Source organism: Puntigrus tetrazona, chromosome 1 (assembly GCF_018831695.1).
Source record: "Puntigrus tetrazona isolate hp1 chromosome 1, ASM1883169v1, whole genome shotgun sequence".
NCBI lineage: Eukaryota > Metazoa > Chordata > Actinopteri > Cypriniformes > Cyprinidae > Puntigrus > Puntigrus tetrazona.
This window is the reverse complement of record NC_056699.1, coordinates 5,745,514-5,766,874: the sequence shown is the minus strand read 5'-3', so window position 1 is coordinate 5,766,874 and position 21,361 is coordinate 5,745,514. Positions and strand designations below refer to the sequence as shown.

The 21,361-nt window shown below is 37.4% G+C and overlaps 1 protein-coding gene across 6 annotated transcripts; it reads left to right on the top strand.

The window, feature by feature from the left end:
* Positions 1–771: 771 nt before the first annotated feature.
* Positions 772–20,405, top strand: radil (Ras association and DIL domains). Of its 6 annotated transcripts, none has more exons than XM_043241639.1 (17): positions 833–965; positions 1,042–1,372; positions 2,538–3,109; positions 6,034–6,153; positions 7,261–7,541; positions 8,074–8,751; positions 10,069–10,106; positions 10,261–10,418; positions 10,557–10,672; positions 11,701–11,965; positions 13,905–14,077; positions 14,742–14,892; positions 14,978–15,168; positions 16,763–17,177; positions 18,196–18,335; positions 19,125–19,264; positions 19,412–20,405. In XM_043241639.1, exons 3-17 carry the CDS (start codon positions 2,575–2,577, stop codon positions 19,509–19,511), a joined length of 3,501 nt encoding a protein of 1,166 aa, XP_043097574.1. In that variant the 5' UTR covers positions 833–965; positions 1,042–1,372; positions 2,538–2,574; the 3' UTR covers positions 19,512–20,405. The 6 variants fall into 6 exon arrangements, with proteins under 6 accessions (XP_043097551.1, XP_043097556.1, XP_043097569.1 ...); XM_043241645.1 differs by having other exon boundaries at positions 852–965; positions 1,046–1,372; XM_043241616.1 differs by lacking the exon at positions 1,042–1,372 and having other exon boundaries at positions 772–965.
* The last annotated feature ends 956 nt before the right edge of the window (positions 20,406–21,361 follow it).

The following is a 21,361-nucleotide window of genomic DNA, read 5'->3' as shown; positions in this document are numbered from 1 at the left end:
GACTGCATGAAAATGTATTTATAGTTTAGAATATATGCAATTAAGTGAGCTTATAGTGTTTTTAACCAAACATCTCTATTTCATCATTTTTATTGTCTCATGAATAATTTGTTGTTTAAATTCAGAACGTACGGACAAAATATATGATAAATGAAAATATATTTATATACTGTCATTGCTTAGTAAACTTGTATGCCGTGCTATTTAAATACACAACATTTTGCAATGCTGAATTTCAAGTTTATATAATACAATAACTTTAATTGTAACACTAAATAAGACTAGCTTATAATCACATGCACATCAAAATAGGCTCTGTCTTTCTTTAAAAGATTCTTTAAACGGTTTAAAGATAAAACATACTTTTTGTACTTGTGTACTCACTCTAAGTCGTCTTAAGTAAACACTTACTTTAGTAGCATAGGCCTATTATACATTTATTTAATCCATGCTGTTACTATATTATGCGTGTACATGTAGTCTACACACATTTAAGCACACTTCTTTTTAAAGTTCAGTAAGGTGTTTTAAAAAATCAAACTGGCTGGTTCATTACATTAATATTAAATTAAACCTGAACGGTGTATTTATATTTGATATGCTATATTTTAATTGGCCTGCATTGGTAAGACGCCATATTTAATTTAATTCAATATGTGAATTAAAGCGTTGCACCAAACTCCCAATAATAATAATAATAATAATAATAATAATAATAATAATAATAATAATACAAACATTGTCTCGTTGTCTAAACATTGCGCTACAGTGTAAGCGTAACACTTCGCGAGAGCTTCGAGTTCTCGGTTCGGCTTTTTCCGGATACACTCGGCTCCGGGAATGCAGACGCCGAAGCATGCAGACTCTCGTGTAGCCAGTGGAGACGGGCAAATAAAAGAAGGGGGGGAAAGGATAAACAGCTCAAACGACTGCCCAAGAAGAGCGACGAAAAATAAAACCAGCAGGTAAAGCATTCAGAACGCACCATCAGTGAATTTCTCGATATTGATATATGTTTGACACCTCACTGTTACTGTACAGGTAGACGTTGTCGCATTCCATGACAGTGACTGGGCGGACCTAAACTGTATCCCACCGGCCCGGGGAGCTAATTTAACATGTGAACAAGAAGGAATACTGGCAAATGTCAGTAACAGGAGTCAAGCGAGCGGCTTGCGAGGGATCAGAGCTCTGAGACTGGCTGGCGGAGCCCCGTTAAGACGCACAAGCGGATTAGGACTCGCGAGCAGGTGCCTTTGTTGGCTCGCGCCGTTGCTAGTGGAGACCCGCAGTAGCCCGACGCGCTTCTTTAAAATGAACGCCTCCGAATGAGCGTCTCTTCAGCGAACGGGGAATAAAACGCGCTTGCCAGGTAAGGGACGTTCTGCTGCATCGAGTTTGACGGTTTTGGCGGTCTTCTCGAGAACAAACGCGAAACTTTCTTCATCGTGCGTCGGTTAAAAAGTGTACGTTACAGTGCGGCGTGAAATGTTTATGAAGGTTAAATTATTCATTCGCGTTTAATGCCCTGCGCCTTTAAGAATCCTAAAACGGTCCGTTCAAATATTTGTGCGCAGAACAGAAGGATGCAGAACGGGAACGAAGGAGCGCTTTAGATGTACGCAGTACCTGATAGATTATTTAAATGAGGGGCAGCATGTCAACTACGTGCAGTTTGTGAATAGGCTTCACGAGCGCACGGTGAAGTATTTTCACGCACGAGCAGATGGTCTCCGTTCAGACTGCCGAGTAGTGGGTATTTTAGCTGATGCAGTCTCTCTCTCTCTCACACACACACACACACACACACTGACACACTGTTAGAAGGTGTTTCTCATGTCTGCAGCATTGAGACACTCATCTCTGCAGTCTGTCTGTATCTATCTATCTATCTATCTATCTATCTATCTATCTATCTATCTATCTATCTATCTATCATATCTTTCAAGCACCCATCTGTCTCTAATCGTCAAGCAATGAGCGGCTTTAATTTTCTAATGCAAATCTTGAATTATTGAATATTCTGAATGATTGTATCATAGCTGGCCAGACACATACCTCATAGTTTCCATCAAGCTGCATTTTCCATCATATACTTGGCTACATCCCTGTTTGCTTTACTCAGAAATTCAGCCTTGCCCATCCTGTCTATTCTGTCTGTCTTTTTGACTCTAGGTGGGCATGCGTGTTAAACTCATTTATATCTCTGGTTGTACAGCACTGCCATGTTCCCCTGACTACACCCAACATTAGATTATAGCAACCTGGTCTCGTAAAAATATGTACATTTAGTGATATGTAATAAATATGTACACCCAGGTACGTTTAAACCACGAGACCAGGTAGCTTACCCTATTGCATATCTAGCCGATCTGGTGGCCAAAATTATGAGAGCACTAGTATTTTCACCAGCTAAAAAAAAGTCAGTTATTTCCATGAATTTTTGGAAATGTAAACTGATATTTCCTAGTGACATACTACAGCACAAGATAAAAATAAACACATTTTATGTTGTGTATAATTTGTTGTTTTCTCAGTTTTAGGACTTTTTTAACCAATGCGAGCTCCGGCACCATGTTCTACGGTTCCTCATCTGCCAGCATGTCTCTGCCATCCAAAAACCGCCTGAAGCGTCAGAGTCGCACTTTCACCCAGGTTCTGTACCGGACGCTAAGTTACCGGGATCGGCGCTCTGTGACCGACCTACCCGAGCAGGTACGGGACGATCCAGCTGAGCTTTCCACCCAATCATCTGCGCCAGGTGTGCTGAAGATATTTGGGGACGAAATCAGCGCCGGCGCTAACTACAAAAGCGTCCTCGCCACACCTCGTTCCAGTGCCCAAGAGCTGATCAAAGAGGCGCTCGAGCGCTATTCTCTAAACAAGGCCTCGGCCTGCAGCTATGTGTTATGCGACGTGATTGGACGGTTTGAGGGCCCGGATCGACGGTGGCGGACTGAGTGCCTTCGGGCTCTGGGGAACAATGAGAAACCTCTCCTCTTGCAGGACCTCTGGAAGCCAAAGGAGGGCTACTCTCGCCGCTTCGAGCTCAGGCGAAGAGCTGAGGTTGAGGAACTGGCAGCAAAAGAGAAGGACACAGTCACTGCAGGTAATGCACAGATGCATTCACTGAGAAACATATGCTCAGCAGAGGACGTTCTTGTCACGCGAATTAACTGAAAAACAGCACAAAAAAGCAAGATTTAGTTTTTCTTAATTTTAGTATAAACCTTTCAAGACATGAATGAAAACACTGCAGAGAGAGAGAAAAAAACTATTATAATGTTATGGAATATGTTTAGAGATGTTTTAGAATACTAAGTAAAATGATTTAATAGCAATAATTGACTTAAAAAAATTTGTAACAATTATAATTTATTTTTAAAATTAGAATAATATCATATAATAATAACAATAATAATTTAATGCAATAAATGATAATTATATAATAAATAAAATTCTGATTTTTGTCTGGAAAGCCGTATTAGCAGGACTGTCATGATCAGTATCAAGAGGATTGTTAGCTTCCAATTCAATCACACAAACCATAAAAACTTTGAGAGCTCTAGTAGTTCGATTTTATCGTATATTTCAGATTATTGGATAAGTCAGAGGTGGGAAGTTAGAAACTTCTGACCATATTACTTTCCAGTTAATCACACAATTTTTTTTACATACATATTTTGTATTTTAATGCCAATTATGGCAACGATAAATACTCCAAAAAAACATGCATTACAATGCTCTTTAGTCGCGACCATCAAAATTGCATCAGTTGACGCTTTGAGTGTTTTTTTCAATATTTCCAATCGCTATTTTTAAGTTTGAGGTCCAAGTTGTGAACAATATTAAGCTAACTGTTAGCTCCCAGACTAATCGCACTTTTAGGATCAAAATAAAAATATAACACTGTACTTTTACTGTTGTGTAAATGTAAAACTATACTGTTTTTAAACATTTGGTTGCCCACATTTGCAAAACAGAAGCTTACAATTTGGTAAAGTGCTGATGTAAGAGTTGTGTTGAATGTATCGCTGCTGTCAACACTGTGGTGCTATGATAACTGCCACTACATCTTAATTGCTCTTTGACGTTCAGGGCTGCTCAGGTTCACTAATGCCGACACACAGATGTCAGAGCAGGTGCCAGAGATAAATGCCCGATTGGGTCTGCGGTAGTATGGCCGGCCTCCAGTAGTTGAATTGAGGTCTCGGTTTCACTATTTTATTTGCGCTCTTTTATTGCAGACTAGTCATAACACTGACATGCATCTCTCTCTCACTCTGTCTCTCTCTTTCTGTTTGTGCCGGGATGCTGTTGTACTAAATTACAAATTCAACAAGGTGGCCATTGAGCCAAAACACAGGGTGGAAGTTAAATCAATATCAGCAGGAACATTACTCAGGATAATTTATCCTCAGGTTGAACTGCTTTTCTTCCTGGTGGGGTGGAGAAAATGCATGTGTGTCGGTTTCTTACTTTGGGGCCAGTTCTTTTCTTACAAGTGTGCTATATTTGATAAAACCTTACTTTAGAGACATCCTCAATAGGAATTTTTATTATTCTAAAATGCAAAATTGGGATTGGGATCATGTAGTACTATTTAGAATTATTTTTAATTAGTCTTAATTTTGATTGCTTTATAAGGTTATTTTGTCGATTTTTAAACAGCTTTGTGTTATTGCATTGTTGATGTTCACCCAGCGTGTTGTTGTTTAAATGTTAGTAGCATGTGTACTTTTTCTCTGTAACCTAAACCCAGATATATCCCATTTACTTAAGCACCAGTCGGCCAGATGATGTTTTACACCATTTAGCAGACTTTTGAAAGTTTCAGCTACAGAGCATTTGTTCCATGCTTTTGTATTCCTGTTCACAGACAGCCAAGCCCAGTGCATTATGGGTGTTGAAGTTTTTTTTATATAATCGCCACAGCCCCTTTTTTTTACCACATTGACACCGAGCTCCAGTGAACTGGTCCTTCATGGTCACTCTACACCTAGTTCTCTCTAAAGGCAAGCCTGGTTTGTGTAACTAGAAGCTCCAGTTAATCTTACTTGCTGGAAAAACCGTCTGCTCAAATTTTCAGAGTGATCACATTAGCTTGCTACTGTTTTATTTGGCGCGTAATTTCTCATGGGGTGCATGTTGTATATACAGATTAATGGTTGCTCTCGTCTACATGTGACTGCATTTTAATTAATGAAGATGTCACAGGCTTATTTGAGGATCTTAGTCGTTAAGCTTGTTCAGAGTGGTCTTCTTAAACTTGGCTTAGTGTCCTGCTGCTTCTTCATGGGAAGAGATGCTGCTGCTGCTGCTCACGTTGGGACGGCTCTCAAAAATGAGCGCGTCTAGTGATTTTCACAGTCAATCAAAAGGGCAGTGATGATTGAGAAGGTGGGGGCATTTAAATCAAGGGTTTATGAAGGTCACAGATGAGTAAAGGTGAAGAAGGGTTGGGGGATTACATTTGCAAGTCAGCACACCATCTGCACACACACATATTTCTCAGTGACAGATGCTACTGGGGGCTTTATGGATAGCGTTGAGGTATTTACCAACACATGCACGTTTTATAACAGGTTTGGATTGGATTGGCAGTCGTGTCTGCATTAGCACCATGTCAGAATATTGTAGAACAATAATTAAATTGACCTATTCCAGTTCATTCCTATTTTGACCTATTCCAGTTCATCCCTATATCAACTATTTCTTGAATAATCAATGGTTCCTGTTGCGTCGATGCCGTGTTTTGGTTCCCTAAAAAACATTTCAATAAACAGTCCTCAAAATAACAATTTTTACTTATAAGCTTCCATTATGAAGAAGCTTTAGTGCTTGTTCCCATTGGTAAAGGTTATTTATTAAGTGTAGATGTCGTTTAATATTGGCTCAGGTTCAACATCTATGCTGCTAGGCATGTAAATAATGGTAAAGAATGAATATAATTATGTGTGTATATTCATTTAATTTTTTTATATATATATTTATTTGTGATTTGTATTTGTTGTGGTGTTTACCCATGCCCAGGGACCCACACAAACTCCCCTGTGCTATCTTCAACCTTGAGTAGAAGTGGGCATGGTAGATGCCATCGGAGCTCCCCCCGGGGCTGGCGTTTGATACAGCCCTGTACAACTATTGTTAAAGGTGGGGACTGTCCTCAGGTATGGTGTCAGCCACCAGCCCCACCTCCATATACAATACCATTACTTTGCAGAACCATTATTTACTGTATTGCTTCATCAAGTGCTGACTGGCTGTACCCAGCATTTTACCATCATTTATTACCCCCTTTGCAATTATTAGTCATATCCCTCATTGCATGTCCCTCTCGGACAGGAATTTTACCCTTACTTTATAATGCTTCTATATATTTGATTTAATTTCTGCTTTTCTTTCCTTGGAAATATTTGATATTTGTCCAGTCTTAAATTAGCTTAGTATAATTAAGATTTTTAGTGTTTTTGAAATAAGTCTCACCAATTATTTGATAAAAAAATACAGTAAAACAGTAATATTGGGAAATATTTGTACATTTCAAAACAACTGTTTTCTATTTTTTGAATGGATTTTAAAATAAAAAAGTGATGGCTGAACGCTGAATTTTCAGTCATTGTTTCTCTCTTTATTGTCAATCGAGCATGTGCTAAATGCATGACTGCAAAAATGCATGTACATATATATAAATAAAGAATATTGTTTGGGCCTAAAAGATTAGCTTTTTGTCAAGGTCATATTAAACAGCTAGTTGAAAAAAATGAAATGTCCTCATTTACTCAGCTTTATGTCATTCCGAACCTGTATGATTGTGAACACACAAAATAAAATGTTTTTGCAGACATTTTCCAGACATCGAATGGGTATGTGAACTTAGATATTAAAAAAGCATCCAATTTCATTAATCAAAATGACCTAAGCACTATTTTCCATATCATACAATTGATTTGATTAAAATGAGTTTATTTAATATGGCATAAAACCTGAAATCATTCCATCTCCATATTCACAAATTTTTTGTTGTTCTCTAATTCTTTAAATATACTTGTGCGTGCTTTCATGATTTAAGATCACTGGAAACTTCTAATATCAGACATATATTTCATTTATTATATTTTAATTTCTTTATTTTTTTAACAAACAATTTTCAGTCAATATCGTTTGTTAAGCTCATCTGTTCAGTTGAACCCCATATTGTTAGTTTTTGGCTTATGACAACGAGTCACAATTACCTAAGTGGTTTTCTGTCCCCAACAGATATCAATGCCCAAGCAAGGAAGCTACAAAGAAACCGTGCTAAAGGAACAATGACACTCCAGCACGGCTCCACATTTTGCCGCAGCCTCAGTGAAACCAGCCTTAACTTGGTGGGTCTGCCTGGTGAGGAACCTAAACGGTACTACTCCACCCTCCCAGGACCAATCAGAACTCGCTCGGCACGAGACTCTGAGACCCGTAAAGAACGAGATGGAGGCGGAGTTAAACACTCTCTCTACCAATCACCACACTTGCTGCTCCTTCAAGGGTACAACCAACAGGTATAAGCAAAATCACCTGTATCTATCTATCAGTATCTTTCTCTGTCTTTCTCTCTATACACATGCTACCTTTCAAATGTTTGGGATCAGTAAATATTTTTTAAGATATTAATACTATTTATTCAGCACAAGTGCATTACTTTAATCAAAATTGGCAATAAAATTTAGTATTTAATGTAAATGTGGTCCTTTTGAACCTATCTTGGAAGCACCATTTTTTATATTCATATCCATATTCCTAAACACCAAATAAGCATATTAAAATGATTTCTGAAGTCATATCCCTGAGGACTATAGTAACAGCTACTGAGAATTCATCAGTATTACAGTATTTTTCAGTAAATAAATATAGTCTTGGTGAGCATAGACTTTAAAATCTTTAAATTGCCGCATTTTGATGATAAATGTCCACTTTGATTTAATATGTCTAATAAGAATGTGTTCTATTATATATCTGTGTTTTTATTTATTGCTTCAATCTTGTATTTCTAGAGGTGTTTATTAAAATTTTTTCCTTTTTTTTTTTTGTCAGGATTGCCTGGTTTACCTGTTGAATCGAGAGCAACACACAGTTGGTCAGGAAACAGCATCAGCACGGCCAAATATCTGCCTCTCATCTCCGGATGTGCTTCCACTTCACTGCCGAATACGTCGTGCTCCGCAACGGCGCTCTTCCTCGGACCAGCGACTACTCCTGGAGCCCGTCGCTCACGGCAATGTACTGGTGAACTTCATGCGCATCGAGCGGCCCACTCCACTACGTCATGGGGATTTGCTGTCCTTTGGTGCTCATTACATCTTCCTGTACAAAGACCCACTAAATGCAAAACCTCTTCCTGCTCAAACTCTCACTCGACTTCGGGCGCTGGCACGACTATGCGATAACGAGTCGGGTGGTGTGCCTGAGAAAGGGGACGCATGTCGTATGTGTGGGGCTGTGCTGCATGAACCGGTGACATCTCGTCGCAGCTCTAAGGCCCCTGCACGAGGTGCACAGAAACGAAAGCTCGCGCTGGAATTTGAGCGGGCTCACGAGGATGCGCTGGTGAACCGGGTGCTGACGCTTATTGAGCCGAGCGGAGATGACCACAAGCTGACACCAGCATATTTGCTTTGTCTATGCATCAAGCACTCAGCTAATACATTTCCACCTGGCAGCTTCGGTAAACTATTGCTGAAAATTGCCAAGAGGATTCAGACCATAGCATGGGTTAGTACTCACATCGACAACTTGCGTTTGGGTTATTTATTTATCTTTTTATGTTAAAATTAAGTTAATTTTAGATTTATTTCACTGAAAATTAGGGATGCTCGATACATATGTGCCATATTGGATATTTACTGTAGTTGATCCGTATTGGTTGGTATCTGACCACAATCATGGCCACAATTTAACTCAAACCTGGAAAAAAATTCTTCTTTTGTGGAAACACATTTTTTTTTTGACCACACTGAATGTATTTTTGTCTGCGTGTCATGTGCAGGGCTCCCAGACCAATACATATTTGATGCCAACCAATACCAGCAAATGAAATATCCAATATGCTGTTGACATATTGTACTTTTCACGGAAATAAACATACATTTTAAAATATTTTTAAATTTAGGTTACCTTTACCATCATCTAATGCTCACTTAAAATGAAACTTTGAAAACTCCCGTTATTAAAGTATTAAATTAAATAAATAACATGCTGTTAAATGTAATCTCAAAATAAATAATAGTTTTGCTGTACATTGGAGTAATGTTTAAATTCACTTGCATCATATAAAACAATTGATTTTACTATGTAGGAAATTATGCTCTTTAACTTTTAGAAAGGTATTGTTTGAAAAATGTTATTTCCTGCAGCAAATACTCGCATTTGGCCTACTCAATGGTCACCTAAACCCAAAATATATGATATAATTCCTGTTACTGTTACACTGAAGTCCATATCATGTCCCTGAGACTGATTATATTTCAGTATGGGAGAAGAAAAAAGGAGAAAAAGGCAAACAAAGCAACTTTTATTCCCATGACTTTTCAGTGATTGATTTACAATGTTGCGCATCAAAAAATATCAAATACTGCATGCGTGCAATGTTACAAGTGCAAGTTTGTTTTTTATTTACATAATGCACAGCAAAAGCGTTAGCATGACGGTGATAAATCCCAGATGACCCATTGATGGATTTTCTGCCGTGAGGGTCAATACTGCAAGTTACCTCACATGCCCTTTTGTCGTTGTTTGCCTATGTTGATTTAAACAGCACAAAATTAGTTGAATCGTGTAATTTGCCAACGTCCCTTTAGCTCATACCCAATTAAACTAGCCCGAAGCTTTTAATGACTGTCTTTAAGCTCATTAATTATTAAAATCCAATTTTAGAAGGTCAGCCGTCAGCCCTAACATTAACCAGCCAAAGAAAAGAGCAAGGACGAAAAGTCTGAAAAACGTAGGAACGATACCAAGGTATTATACCTCCCACGTGAAGCTATTCAAAATTTGATGACATTAATTGCCGTCGGTGTCTGTGTCTCGCAGGAGAAGACAAAGGAGTTGGCACAGAAGCAAGCTCAGCAGTGAGTATCATGTTCCTCCTTGTAATACGCACATGTGTGCACTTTGAACGTGTGACACTCTAAGGTCGTGCGGTGCTGAATAGGCCGCCACTTCTTCTGAAGGCATTGTCACTGAATCGAACCCGTGAATGTGTGTTTTGCTGCGCTCGTACAGTCAGGATCCTGCCTCGCTGTCTCTGCTCAGCATCTCAGACCTGGTACCTGATCTCCAGTTCATTTTCTTCTGGATGTCCAATGCCATCGAAATACTGTATTTTATCCAGCAGAAATCACCTGCGTATATGCAGACTATCGAGCTCATGGATGATAAAGGTATGAAACACCCTCTGCATGGGTCTGTAGGGCCCGATACTGACAAAATTAAAAATAAAAACTAATTACACGTGAGGATTAGAAAGATTAGAAATACCGCATTCGGTCTAATTGCATTTTTTCTGTTCGTTATTGCAGCGGGATCTAAAGAATCTCTCCTCTCTGCAACAATATCAGCAAACGAAGAGGCTATGACCATACTAGAGGAAGTGATCATGTACACCTTTCAGCAGTGTGTTTACTACATCACTAAGGTAAAGGGTAGTGTTACGTTATATGTGTGGCGCCACCGTTGTAAGATGTTACCAGGGCTGCTGGGAATGAATTATTTAATGTGTGTTGCTGCTGGTTTGCTTGTCTTTATGTCTTCTTCTCCTCCACCTCTTGTCCTCCTTATTTATAGCCTGAAAATTATTTTTGAATTGTAAAAGTAGTAGTTAAAACCAGCAATAGAGATTAACAGTATTCGTTATTAGTTAACAGTAATTGTTTATTTAATGATATAGTAGTTCATTTTCTAAATGAATGAAAGTTTATCAAATATAAGTGTTTTGTATTGCAAAATGATAACTGAAAGACATTACATTATGTACTAAATGAGTAAAATAAATTAAAATAATATCATGTTTTTGATAGTCTGTTTATTAACAAATCCAACATGCATGGCTTATAACTATATACTGTAAAAAATACTGTAAAAACAATAGTATTGTTAAATATTAAAATTAAAGCTTTCTATTAATATATGTGTGTGTGTGTGTTTGTGTGTGTGTGTGTGTGTGTGTGGTGTGTGTATGTGATGAAAGAAAATGTTACAAAAGAAAATCAGAAATTCATACAGATTCGGAAAGACATAAGGTTGAGTGAGGAACGTTTTATTGAGTTTTTTGGATAAACTAGCTGTTTAATATGAATTTGGCAAAAAAAAAAAAAAAATACTACATTTTTAGGGCCAAACTAAATTCTGTATTATATATAATTATACATTTAGCACATGCTAAAGACTGGAGTAATGACTGAAAATTCTGGCTTTTCCCACATAATTAATTATATATATATATATATATATATATATATATATATATATATATATATATATATATAAATATATATATAATATTTAACATTAGTTAATTTTAATATTTAACATTAGAGTTTTTACTGTATTTTGTGCTGAACCACTTTTATCTATATTAAACATATTAACAGCTCTGTTTATAATGTGCATCTGTAGGTATCTGTTTGTTCATGTTATAACAGCTGTCTGTTCTGTACATTTCAGACCTTGTACGTCGTGTTACCGGGGCTGCTGGACTGTAACCCATTTGGGACGGAGTCTGCATCAGAGCAGTGCCGGCGGGCTGTTGGAGTGTGTGTGTGTGCTGTGTGTGTGATGCCAGAGGCGGTTCGCAGGGTGGTGAGTGTGTTTCAGACCACATCAGACCTGCTGCAACAGTACCAGGTCCATTCAGAGATTCAGAGTCAAATGTTTGCCTACCTCTTCTTCTTCACCAACGTCTCGCTCTTCAATCAACTCATCGATAAAGGTTTGTTCAAGAATGTTTCCCTTTTTGATTTCTGTGTAGCACGCACACAGATTCACAGAATTAAATAATGCTGTCATCAGGGCCCAAGCCTTTATGGGGCCCTGAGCAGAATTTTATTTGGGGGCCCCTCAATATGACTGGTTATTGTCAAAGCTAGTTTATTCACACAAATCTAACACAACCATCATCAGTTTTGTTTGTGTAGTGTTGCTTAAATTATATATATTTTTTGCCTAGTATGTTTTTCTCCTTTTGTTTTCCTTTATTGTACTGGTCATGTGTTCATTTGCATTTGACATTCAAAGTCTTAATGTATTAAAGGGTTAGATGTTTTATGATAAATATTAAACTGCAGAGAACATCTGGAAAACAACAGCTCTTGATCTTTATCTAGCTAACTGAGGCATAATGATATTGGAATATAATAGCACCCAAAAGGTAGCCTAAGATAAATAATGGCAAGCTGTTATCAGTTATGAAACAGAAGCCTATTTTTATTAGTTATATAATCAGAAAAGTTGCTTTTACGCAGAAGACAAAAAACTTAAATCAAGTAAAATGTTGTATTATATTAATATGTCTATTTATTTGTTCAAACATGAATTTCACCAAAATACTCTACCTAGGCTATGCTAATTAACTGAGGCCCCCATGTTGAATTTGTCCCCCCATCACTCCCAAAACGCGATCAATTTAACCCTTTGACGCACCATACTTTGGCTGATGCTCAGCAAGAGAAAGACTAAGAAAAAAAAACGGAAACGGAAGTGGAAATATATGTATAGATGTGCTTTCGGAAAATTACATTGCCCATAGACATAATATATCACAAATAAATAATATAAAATGTAATTTCATGTAAGCTACTCTTAGGGGCCCTCTGGTGGCCACGCTTAGTTGGCTTATGCCTTGGGCCGGCTCTGACTGTCATATATTTTCATTAAGCATGCTGCTATGGCAACGACAGGGCTTAGGTATTATGTCAGCAATTGCAGGCAGAAAGGGCGAAAGATTTAGAAATAATGAAATAAGATATCAGAATGGAAACTGATTATTTGGAAGCAAGTATTTATTCTGCCCTCTAGTGTTGAAGATACTCTGACCCGTGAGCCAAAGGGCTATTTCAATAAGTTCTAAGGGAATAAATATTTAATTTATTTATTATTTTCCAGATTTCCTTTTTTTTTTTTCATGGTACATGGCAAGAAATATTCAGCAGAATGTCCAGCCTGCTCTTCTAACACAGCAATAGAATAAATACAAATATGTAAGATAGCAAGTCATTGTTTAATTGATTAACTTAACTGATTCATATATATCATATATGGTTAGTGAGATTTTTATTAGTGAAAAATGTAAGGATACTGAAATGATGAAAAAATACATAAGTTATGCTGAATATTGTTCATTCATTCATTCATTCATTCATTCATTAAAAAAAACCTAATAAAATTCAAAAGAACAGCATTTATGTTCAATGCAAAATAATGTAACATTATAAATATTACTGTAATCTGCTGATCAACTGAATGCATCTGAAAAGTAGTGTATGTTTAACTCCGATACATTTAATGACCATAGTTTTTTAAATGGTTTTGACAGTATTGCTTGTTACAAAAGCAGTACCAGTTTCCTTTTTTAAAGGGTAGCGCGAAACATATGTCCTTTTTATGTGCATTACTCATGGTAAGGTGAAGATTATTTCCCCAGACACCCATAATCCTCTTTATGTTATAACAGACAGAGGCTCAGAGCTGGTCTTACGCACAAACACCTACTTAAACTCACACAGTTTGACATGTAATACTCTAATAAACTGACTATTCTCCCGGAACCATCTTCGTTTCATTACACGTATGCCATGGTTCTGAAAAGTGTTTGTTTAGTGTTTTCATATGCATCATTTGCATAACAATCGTACGTGTGACTGTGTTTTTAGGCCCCGCGCGTGGCTGGTTTCAGCGTTCTCGGGTCCTGCAGATCCAGGCTAGTGTGAAGATGCTACTGGACTGGGCTAAAGGAGCGGGGCACAGTCATCTCGCCCAGAAATTCTTCGCCAAGTTCTGTAGCGCTGTGAGCATCCTGGCCACACCCCCACAGCAGCTTTCACAGGTAACACAGTTCATATCAACTTCATGTGTTTTATATAGTAAATCAGGTTCTTCAGATAATATTCAATCTGTTTGTATCAGTGATCAAGCATCAAAAAAAAGAAACAAATTATGCGAAGTCATTAGCTAAATGAATATTTAGATAAATAGTGTTTTTGTCATATTTACAAAGTCATATTCTGATTACAGTATTATTTATAGTTAATTATATGTGTTTCACTGATAATATAACATATATCTTGATATAAAGCAAAAAAAAAAAAAAAAAAAAAAAAATATATATATATATATATATATATATATATATATATATATATATATAAACAAATGATCATTAAATAAATTAATAGTAATTTTATAGTAGTGTAGGAAACAATTTTAAAAGATATACTGACTGCAGTTTAACTTAAAATTATCATTTTTTTAGAGTTAAAAAAACCCTTGAGCTCTTTTCAGAACTAATTACTGAGGGGAAAAATCTCCTTGATTTTATAAGATTATAAATCAAATATGAATGATCTTTTTTGAAAATCTAAAATAGTACATTTTGTAGAAGGTGTAGTTTTAGGGGTACATACCCTTAAGGACATAAATACCATAAAAACCATTACATCTGTGTCCCCTTAAAACATGGAAACCCATTGTGTGTGTGTGTTTGTTTGTAGATGAGCTGGAAAGCTTTGTGTGCAGAGCATCCATCTCTAAAGCCTGTGCAGCTTCACAGAATCCTCACACAGTACCAGCTCATGGCCGAGCTCGGCCCTCTACCAATCTGGCAACCAAGCAGTGAAGATGAGGCATATATCTACAGAACAGGTAGACACATTAAAGGAATATAAATTGGTATTGTCAATTTGAAATGCCTGGTATTTTGTGCATATTATACATGTGTTTTCAATAGTTGATCTGCTCGAGAGTTTTGAGAACCACCCTCCGATTGTGCTGCCGAGTGCTGGATTCAAGGTGGACCTGGAGAGTGACAGTGTGGAGGACAGTATATACCGCCAGCTACTTTACGTACGGCATTTCATTTGGGGTATTCGCTCCAAGACCCATCCTTCTAACGGCTGTGCAGACCGTCAGGATTCCCAGGTAAATTGGTCATATGATGCGATTTCTATTCTCTTTAGCGTGTTATGTACCGGAGTTACAAAGCTTAAAGTCTTCCACAAAAGTCTTCCATTTTAAAAGAGAAGGCTGATCCAGACCGGGCAAAAATATGGCTCCACATATCTGCATCACGATGTGAAAATTTTTGCTTAATGCAGCCCAAATGTTCATGTTCACGCAAAGAAAGATTTATGATAAGGCTAAGAAGTTAAAAAAGTGTGTTGAGTTTCTTAAAAAATCATTAAGACTTTTAGAAAAAGTCTTTTGCGTACTAAAACGTAGTAAAACTGTAATATTGTAACATAACTGTGTTCTTTTTTATTGTAAAAAAATTCCTGGGAGGCCAATTTTTTTTTTTTTTTCAGCAGCCATTACTCAAGTATCAGAGTCACATGGTCCTAAAGAAATCATCATAATATGCTGATTTGCTGCTCAAAAAGCAATATTATTAAGATATATTCATCGGCATCTGGCTCTTGCTAGTCATTCTTAAAAAAAAATTGAACTAGCTTAAGGACTGTAGCTCAGAACACTTAAGATTTAAATTCTAGACATGAGAGTCATTCTTAATCTGATTACAAGATTAGCTGTTTAATTAGTTGCTGCCGGCTAAATTATGGCCATGTGTGAGTCAGTCTACAAAGAAAAGCTGCAAACTTCCAGTGTTACGACATTGTTTAGAGATTATCCAAGCCTTGTTTTATTGTTTATTTGTTTCTGTCATCAGTTTAATTGCCATATGGTATAATTCTTCCTCCACCAGTGTGCTCAGTGTTGATTTATCTTTCAACTACTTGTGCGATTGAAATCAACAAATGCACTTCCCTATTAGAAACCCTTTAATAAAACATCTTTCTTTTTATAACACTGGGAGATCATAAAAAACATGATAATAAAATTTCTCCAATATATTGTGGGTTTCCATCAGAGGGCAGCCCGTCCAATAAATTTATATAGTAGTCATCAAATGTGACCCTCGATCACAAAATGAGCCATAAGTGTAGGTTTTTAAAAAAGCTGAATAAATATGCTTTCCATTGATGTATGGTTTGTTAGGATAGGACATAATTTGGATAAGATACACCTATTTGAAAATCTGCTATCTGAGAGTAAATAAATCAATAAAATAAAAAAAGCATCTTTAAAGTTGTCTGATCTAAATACTAATTTTTTTTTTTAATATTTTTTATTTTTAAATTTACTAAATATCTTCATGGAACATAATCTTTATTTAATAAATAAAAATTTAATTGATCATTTTAATCCACAAAATGTATTTTTGGCTATTGCTACGAATATTCCCATGCAACATAAACCCGGTTTTGCGGTCCAGGGTTACAAGTTAATTTTAACTGGAGTGACCGTGTCTTCAAATTATTGTAGAAAATAATGTAAATATGAAGCCTTTGACATTTTTAAAATGCTATTTTTTTTCATCCACCACAGCATTCTATTCTTAAATAAGGAAATAATTGCCATGTTTGATATCTGTTTTTTTTTTTACTAAGTGTTGTCAACGTCTGCTTTGCCCTATGAGAAAATATGGATAATAATAAAAGGATAACTTGTTCTCCAGCGTGAGCCTCCTCAGCCTCATTCCAGTCCACATCCAGCACCTCCTTTGCGTGGGGAGGGAGAGGGGGAGGTGCGGGGCTCTTCGGCAGGTCTCGGAGGACGAGGAGAGGGAGCCGGAGCCGAGGAACGACCCAGAGACAAGCCCCCGCATAGCATTCACTACAGAAACGGGACCAGCATCCGTTACGCCAACCAAACCCAAGCAGACTCTTCCTGTATACTGACTCCACCTAATACGCCCCTCTATCCGGAACACACGTATATACACTCCAACACACAGTCCAATCCAGCCCACTACCCCGAGCATGCTTCACAAGAGCACACACATACACACTCTCACACAAAGTCCAATGGTTGCATGCGTTCAACTCCAGAGCACAAGAAAATCAATGGCTTCATCAGCAATGGCATTGAAGGCAAGTCCTAAACGCCTTTTGGGTCGTGGATGTGTGTGTTCTTTCGGCTAGATTTTGTCTCTTCGGTCATTCCTGTTATACAGTACATATATATAAAGAGTTTAAAGAAGCTTTACTTTTATGGAATAATGAACATTGGCTGAAAATGTACTCGAAATGTAGATGCTCATCAAAAAAGATTTGGACTTGCCGCAGTGAATGGGTGCCGTCAGAACGAGAGTCTAAACATCACAATAATCTACCAAGTAATCCACTCCAGTCCATTAGTTAATGTCTTGTGAAACAAAAATCTTTGTGATGTTTTATCAAAAGTCAAGAAAATGTTTCCATCATCAACAGGATAGAACAATAAAGACCATTTTTAAATATATAAAGTATATTCTGAATGATCAGAGCAATTTATTACGTTGAAAGTGTTTTTTTACAGACAAACTAATACCGAAACCTTCACAAATTCCATTATTATTACCTTTACTTTTTTAAATGCACATTACAAAATATTAAAGCCATAATATAAAAGATTTACACAATAAAAATACTAATTTCTCAATTGTAGTAAAAATACTACATTATCTCAATTGTGGTATTGCTATAAAAGAAAATGAATAGGATAGTTAAAAAAATAATGCAAATGTACTGTGTAGTACGAATGACTCTGTTTGCACATGTTAGTTTTGATTATTCAATGGCAGACATATAATCATGCTTGATTTGTGTACATTTCTTGTATTTCACTTGAATGAGTTCATGTGTGAATGCATGTGTTTATTTCTTAGAAACATGTGCACATATTTTTCTGTGTGTAGTTCTGTCAGTTTTCTATGCGTTTACTCTCCGCATCATTTAATAACTTTGTTTGCATGTGCGGCAGATGCATTTTGAACATATTGAACATACAGAACATATTGATTTTGTTTACTGTCCTGACTACGGAGTCTGTGTGTAGAGTGTGTGTGTGTACGTCCAATGAGCACTTAGTCCTGTGTGTGTTTGTTTGTTTATCCCTGCCCCACTCCAGGCCCTTTGAGTGGTTGTGGTTTTCCTTTCCCTGTCCCTGTCTCTCATCTGGCCCCAAACTCTGATGATATCTGTTCCGTCTTTGTAGTGGACCTGGATAAAGGACCTTACGGCCTGGGAATGGGACTTATCGATGGGCTTGTGAGTCTCTGCACTATTGCTCTGCTGAAATTTAACACTGGCGGTCAATGTTCTATAAATAAAACCCATAACACTATAGATTTGTTACAAAACCTAGACAGCATGATGCTCTTACATATACTGTAGGCTCATTGGGGGAAGAAATGTGCCTCTACTTATGTCTGCACGATTTGTACATTTATTAAAACTATCATTATGGCGTTTTAATCACATAACAGCCCCATAATAATGGCCTTTCTGGTGCAGTAAACTTGCTCAGTAGCTCACCCGGTGCAGCATAGCATTACAGTTGGGTAAGAATCCCAATAAAGAGCTCAAAGACTTGCAGGAGCAAGATAACTGATCATGGTTGCTTCAGCTAATGTGTTTATACTTTATTTTAACACTGTGTTCGATTTCAGTCACATTTTGTCCTTTAGCTCCGCTTATGAACATTACACTTTGAAAGCGTAAGGAAACATATTGGGTATCATACAAAAGCAATCTTGATGTTGCCAGCAAAATGTTGCTGCTGTATATTTAGCCAAATTGTTAAAAGCTCATTAAAATCATCCAATACAACTGACAAGTAAAGATAAATTATTTCATTTATAGACAGCATTTATAGATCTTCATTCTGTGCTGATCAGTGTCTATTAACTAGACAGATGTCTGATTGCGGTATGCGCAAAATTCTGATTGATATTATGAGCTGTAAAAAAAAAATACTACTATGATGGAACTGATACTTTGGCTGTTTTAAGAAAAAGGCAAGAAATAGGTCTGTTTTCTCATTCTCTCTGCACACAGCATACTCCTCTGAACTCTCCTGGAATCTACATCAGGACACTGATTCCAGATGGACCAGCTGCTGCAGATGGGCGACTTTGCATTGGTGACAGAATCTTGGCAGTGAACGGGACCAGTCTCATTGGAGCAGACTACCAGAGGTCAGTGCTCTCTATACATCACTGGCTAGCAGATAATGTTTGCAATCAAAGTGTTAACGCGACATTTTCACCAGGCACGGTCCTTTGCCATATAAATATGTTCTTCCTACCCTGACATTTGAATCCCGCTTCGTCCGTCTCTCGCAGTGCTGTGGATTTGATTCGTCTGGGGGGAGGACGGCTCCGGTTTCTTGTCGCCAAATCAGATCTCGAAGTATCAGAGAAGATCAGTGCCTCTTCCTGCTGAGAGAGAGGCTGCAAGTGTGACCCTCTACCTAGACGAAATATGAGGAGGACAGCGATTCCTTCTTTCCGAGACTGGAGAACAAGCACATAGGACCTCTCAGCGACTATAACTCAGCCCTGTACAATACTGCACTCTTTCTCATTCAGAAGGACGATTTGACACCTCTGTCTTTACCTCTTAGCCGATCTGGTTTCGTTTCTTGAATGTCAAGGAACACTGAAGGGGAAGGGATCTGTGCACATAATCAGGCTGACGATGCTGTAAAATCGGATTAACATTCACATGAACAGAAACGTGGCAAAAGTGGGGTTTTTAAAATGGATCATTTGCTTTATAAAGCATACAAACAATCAAGAGAAGAAATCATTTCAATATCCTAGCTAAAATCTTTATCTTATCCTTAAAAAGATCTGAGATTAATCTCTTCTTTTTCGTCGATAACAGCTTATCTCTTTCAAATTGTTAGTGAACCAAGGTTTGGCTCAAATACTTGATGATTTCCCCATTGAACGTTGTATATGCTGAACAACTGAGCCTCATTTCACGGTGCAACTTTCCTCCTCTCCGCGTAAATATTCGAACAAAATTCTCCGTTTGCTATGTTAGCAGTATTCGCAACTTTACGTTCCGCATATATACAAGCATATCATTTTCAAAATGTTAATATAGGACATAGAATTCATACTCTGTTTTGTTTATATCCGAGAGGACGTGATTGCACAAGTTTTTGAATACAAAAAAAAGGGTTTATTTTTTTCCCATTATTTCATGTTTGTACTAAATCCGTATTGCAGTATTTCATAAACGCATTTTTTTTCTCAGTTGTACTTGTATTTGGAAGATTTATAATGCAATATACCTTGCTATTAAATCGAACATTGAGAAGTCAAACTACATTTGATTATCATGGTCTTTAGTGTTTTAAAGCGCTGGCTTCAACATTGTCCGGCAGAGGGCGTCAAAACACTGCAAATGCGACAAAATCGACCGCTTCTACTAATTATGGAAATATTGAATTATTAAAGTAAGGATAGAGCCGGCGTTCTACAAAACAGCTATTTATTTTGATTTACAATCCGATGCTGAAGTCAGGAACCTCAACCTCTTTTTATCGTGGGACTAAAATGGTAAAGCCTACAGAAGAAAAACTTAAAAACTACAAATGTGAAGTCCAGCAGAGAGCAGTATTGTCCCACAGTTTGATCGACACTGATGAGCTTTTAGAGGTAGGCCTACTCGCTTTTTCACCTGAGGCGATTTAGGCTGTTTAAACGTCTAGTTATTAATGCATCGTTTGTTTTTGGTTGAGACATCAAACCATATTAGCAGACGCTTGAACGTATTTATTTATTCACGTTTTACTTAAGCTTCGATCGACAGTAACCGAAAACTTCCATCGAGGTGAATTCTTGAATTCAGGCGTAAGCCTGCTTTGGTCCGAATGGGGAAATTACTGGATCCTCTGAAGTTTAGGAATATCAGAAGAAATGTGGGAACGCTTACTGTAAGCGGGTGCAACTGAACGCCACGTTGTGACAGACCATGCACAGAAAACACTAACCTAAAGCCCATCCTGGCAGATATGGTGTGAAGGAATGTCGATGCGTTGGTTTTCAACGAGTTAGTTGGAAAATCTTGACCGATAGATCTATGCTGACAACCCACAAACTCTATTTGACGCTCTGCGGGTAGTCACGGACAACAACTCATTTCCGCCAATCGATTCTTTTAAACCGTTCATTTCAAAGAACCAGTTCGAGACTGTTCAAAGAGGTGAGTCAAATATTGTTTTACGTCATTCTGTAAATAAGTCACCACGTGACATCTTTGACATGGCTTTATATTTGACA

Coding starts and splice junctions, on each gene's coding strand:
- radil (XM_043241616.1), top strand. CDS start 841: ATGCAGACGCCGAAGCATGCAGACTCTCGTGTAGCCAGTGGAGACGGG. Junction 966..2,537: donor ACGAAAAATAAAACCAGCAG/GTAAAGCATTCA, acceptor TTGTTTTCTCAG/TTTTAGGACTTTTTTAACCA. Junction 6,154..7,260: donor CTGTACAACTATTGTTAAAG/GTGGGGACTGTC, acceptor TGTCCCCAACAG/ATATCAATGCCCAAGCAAGG.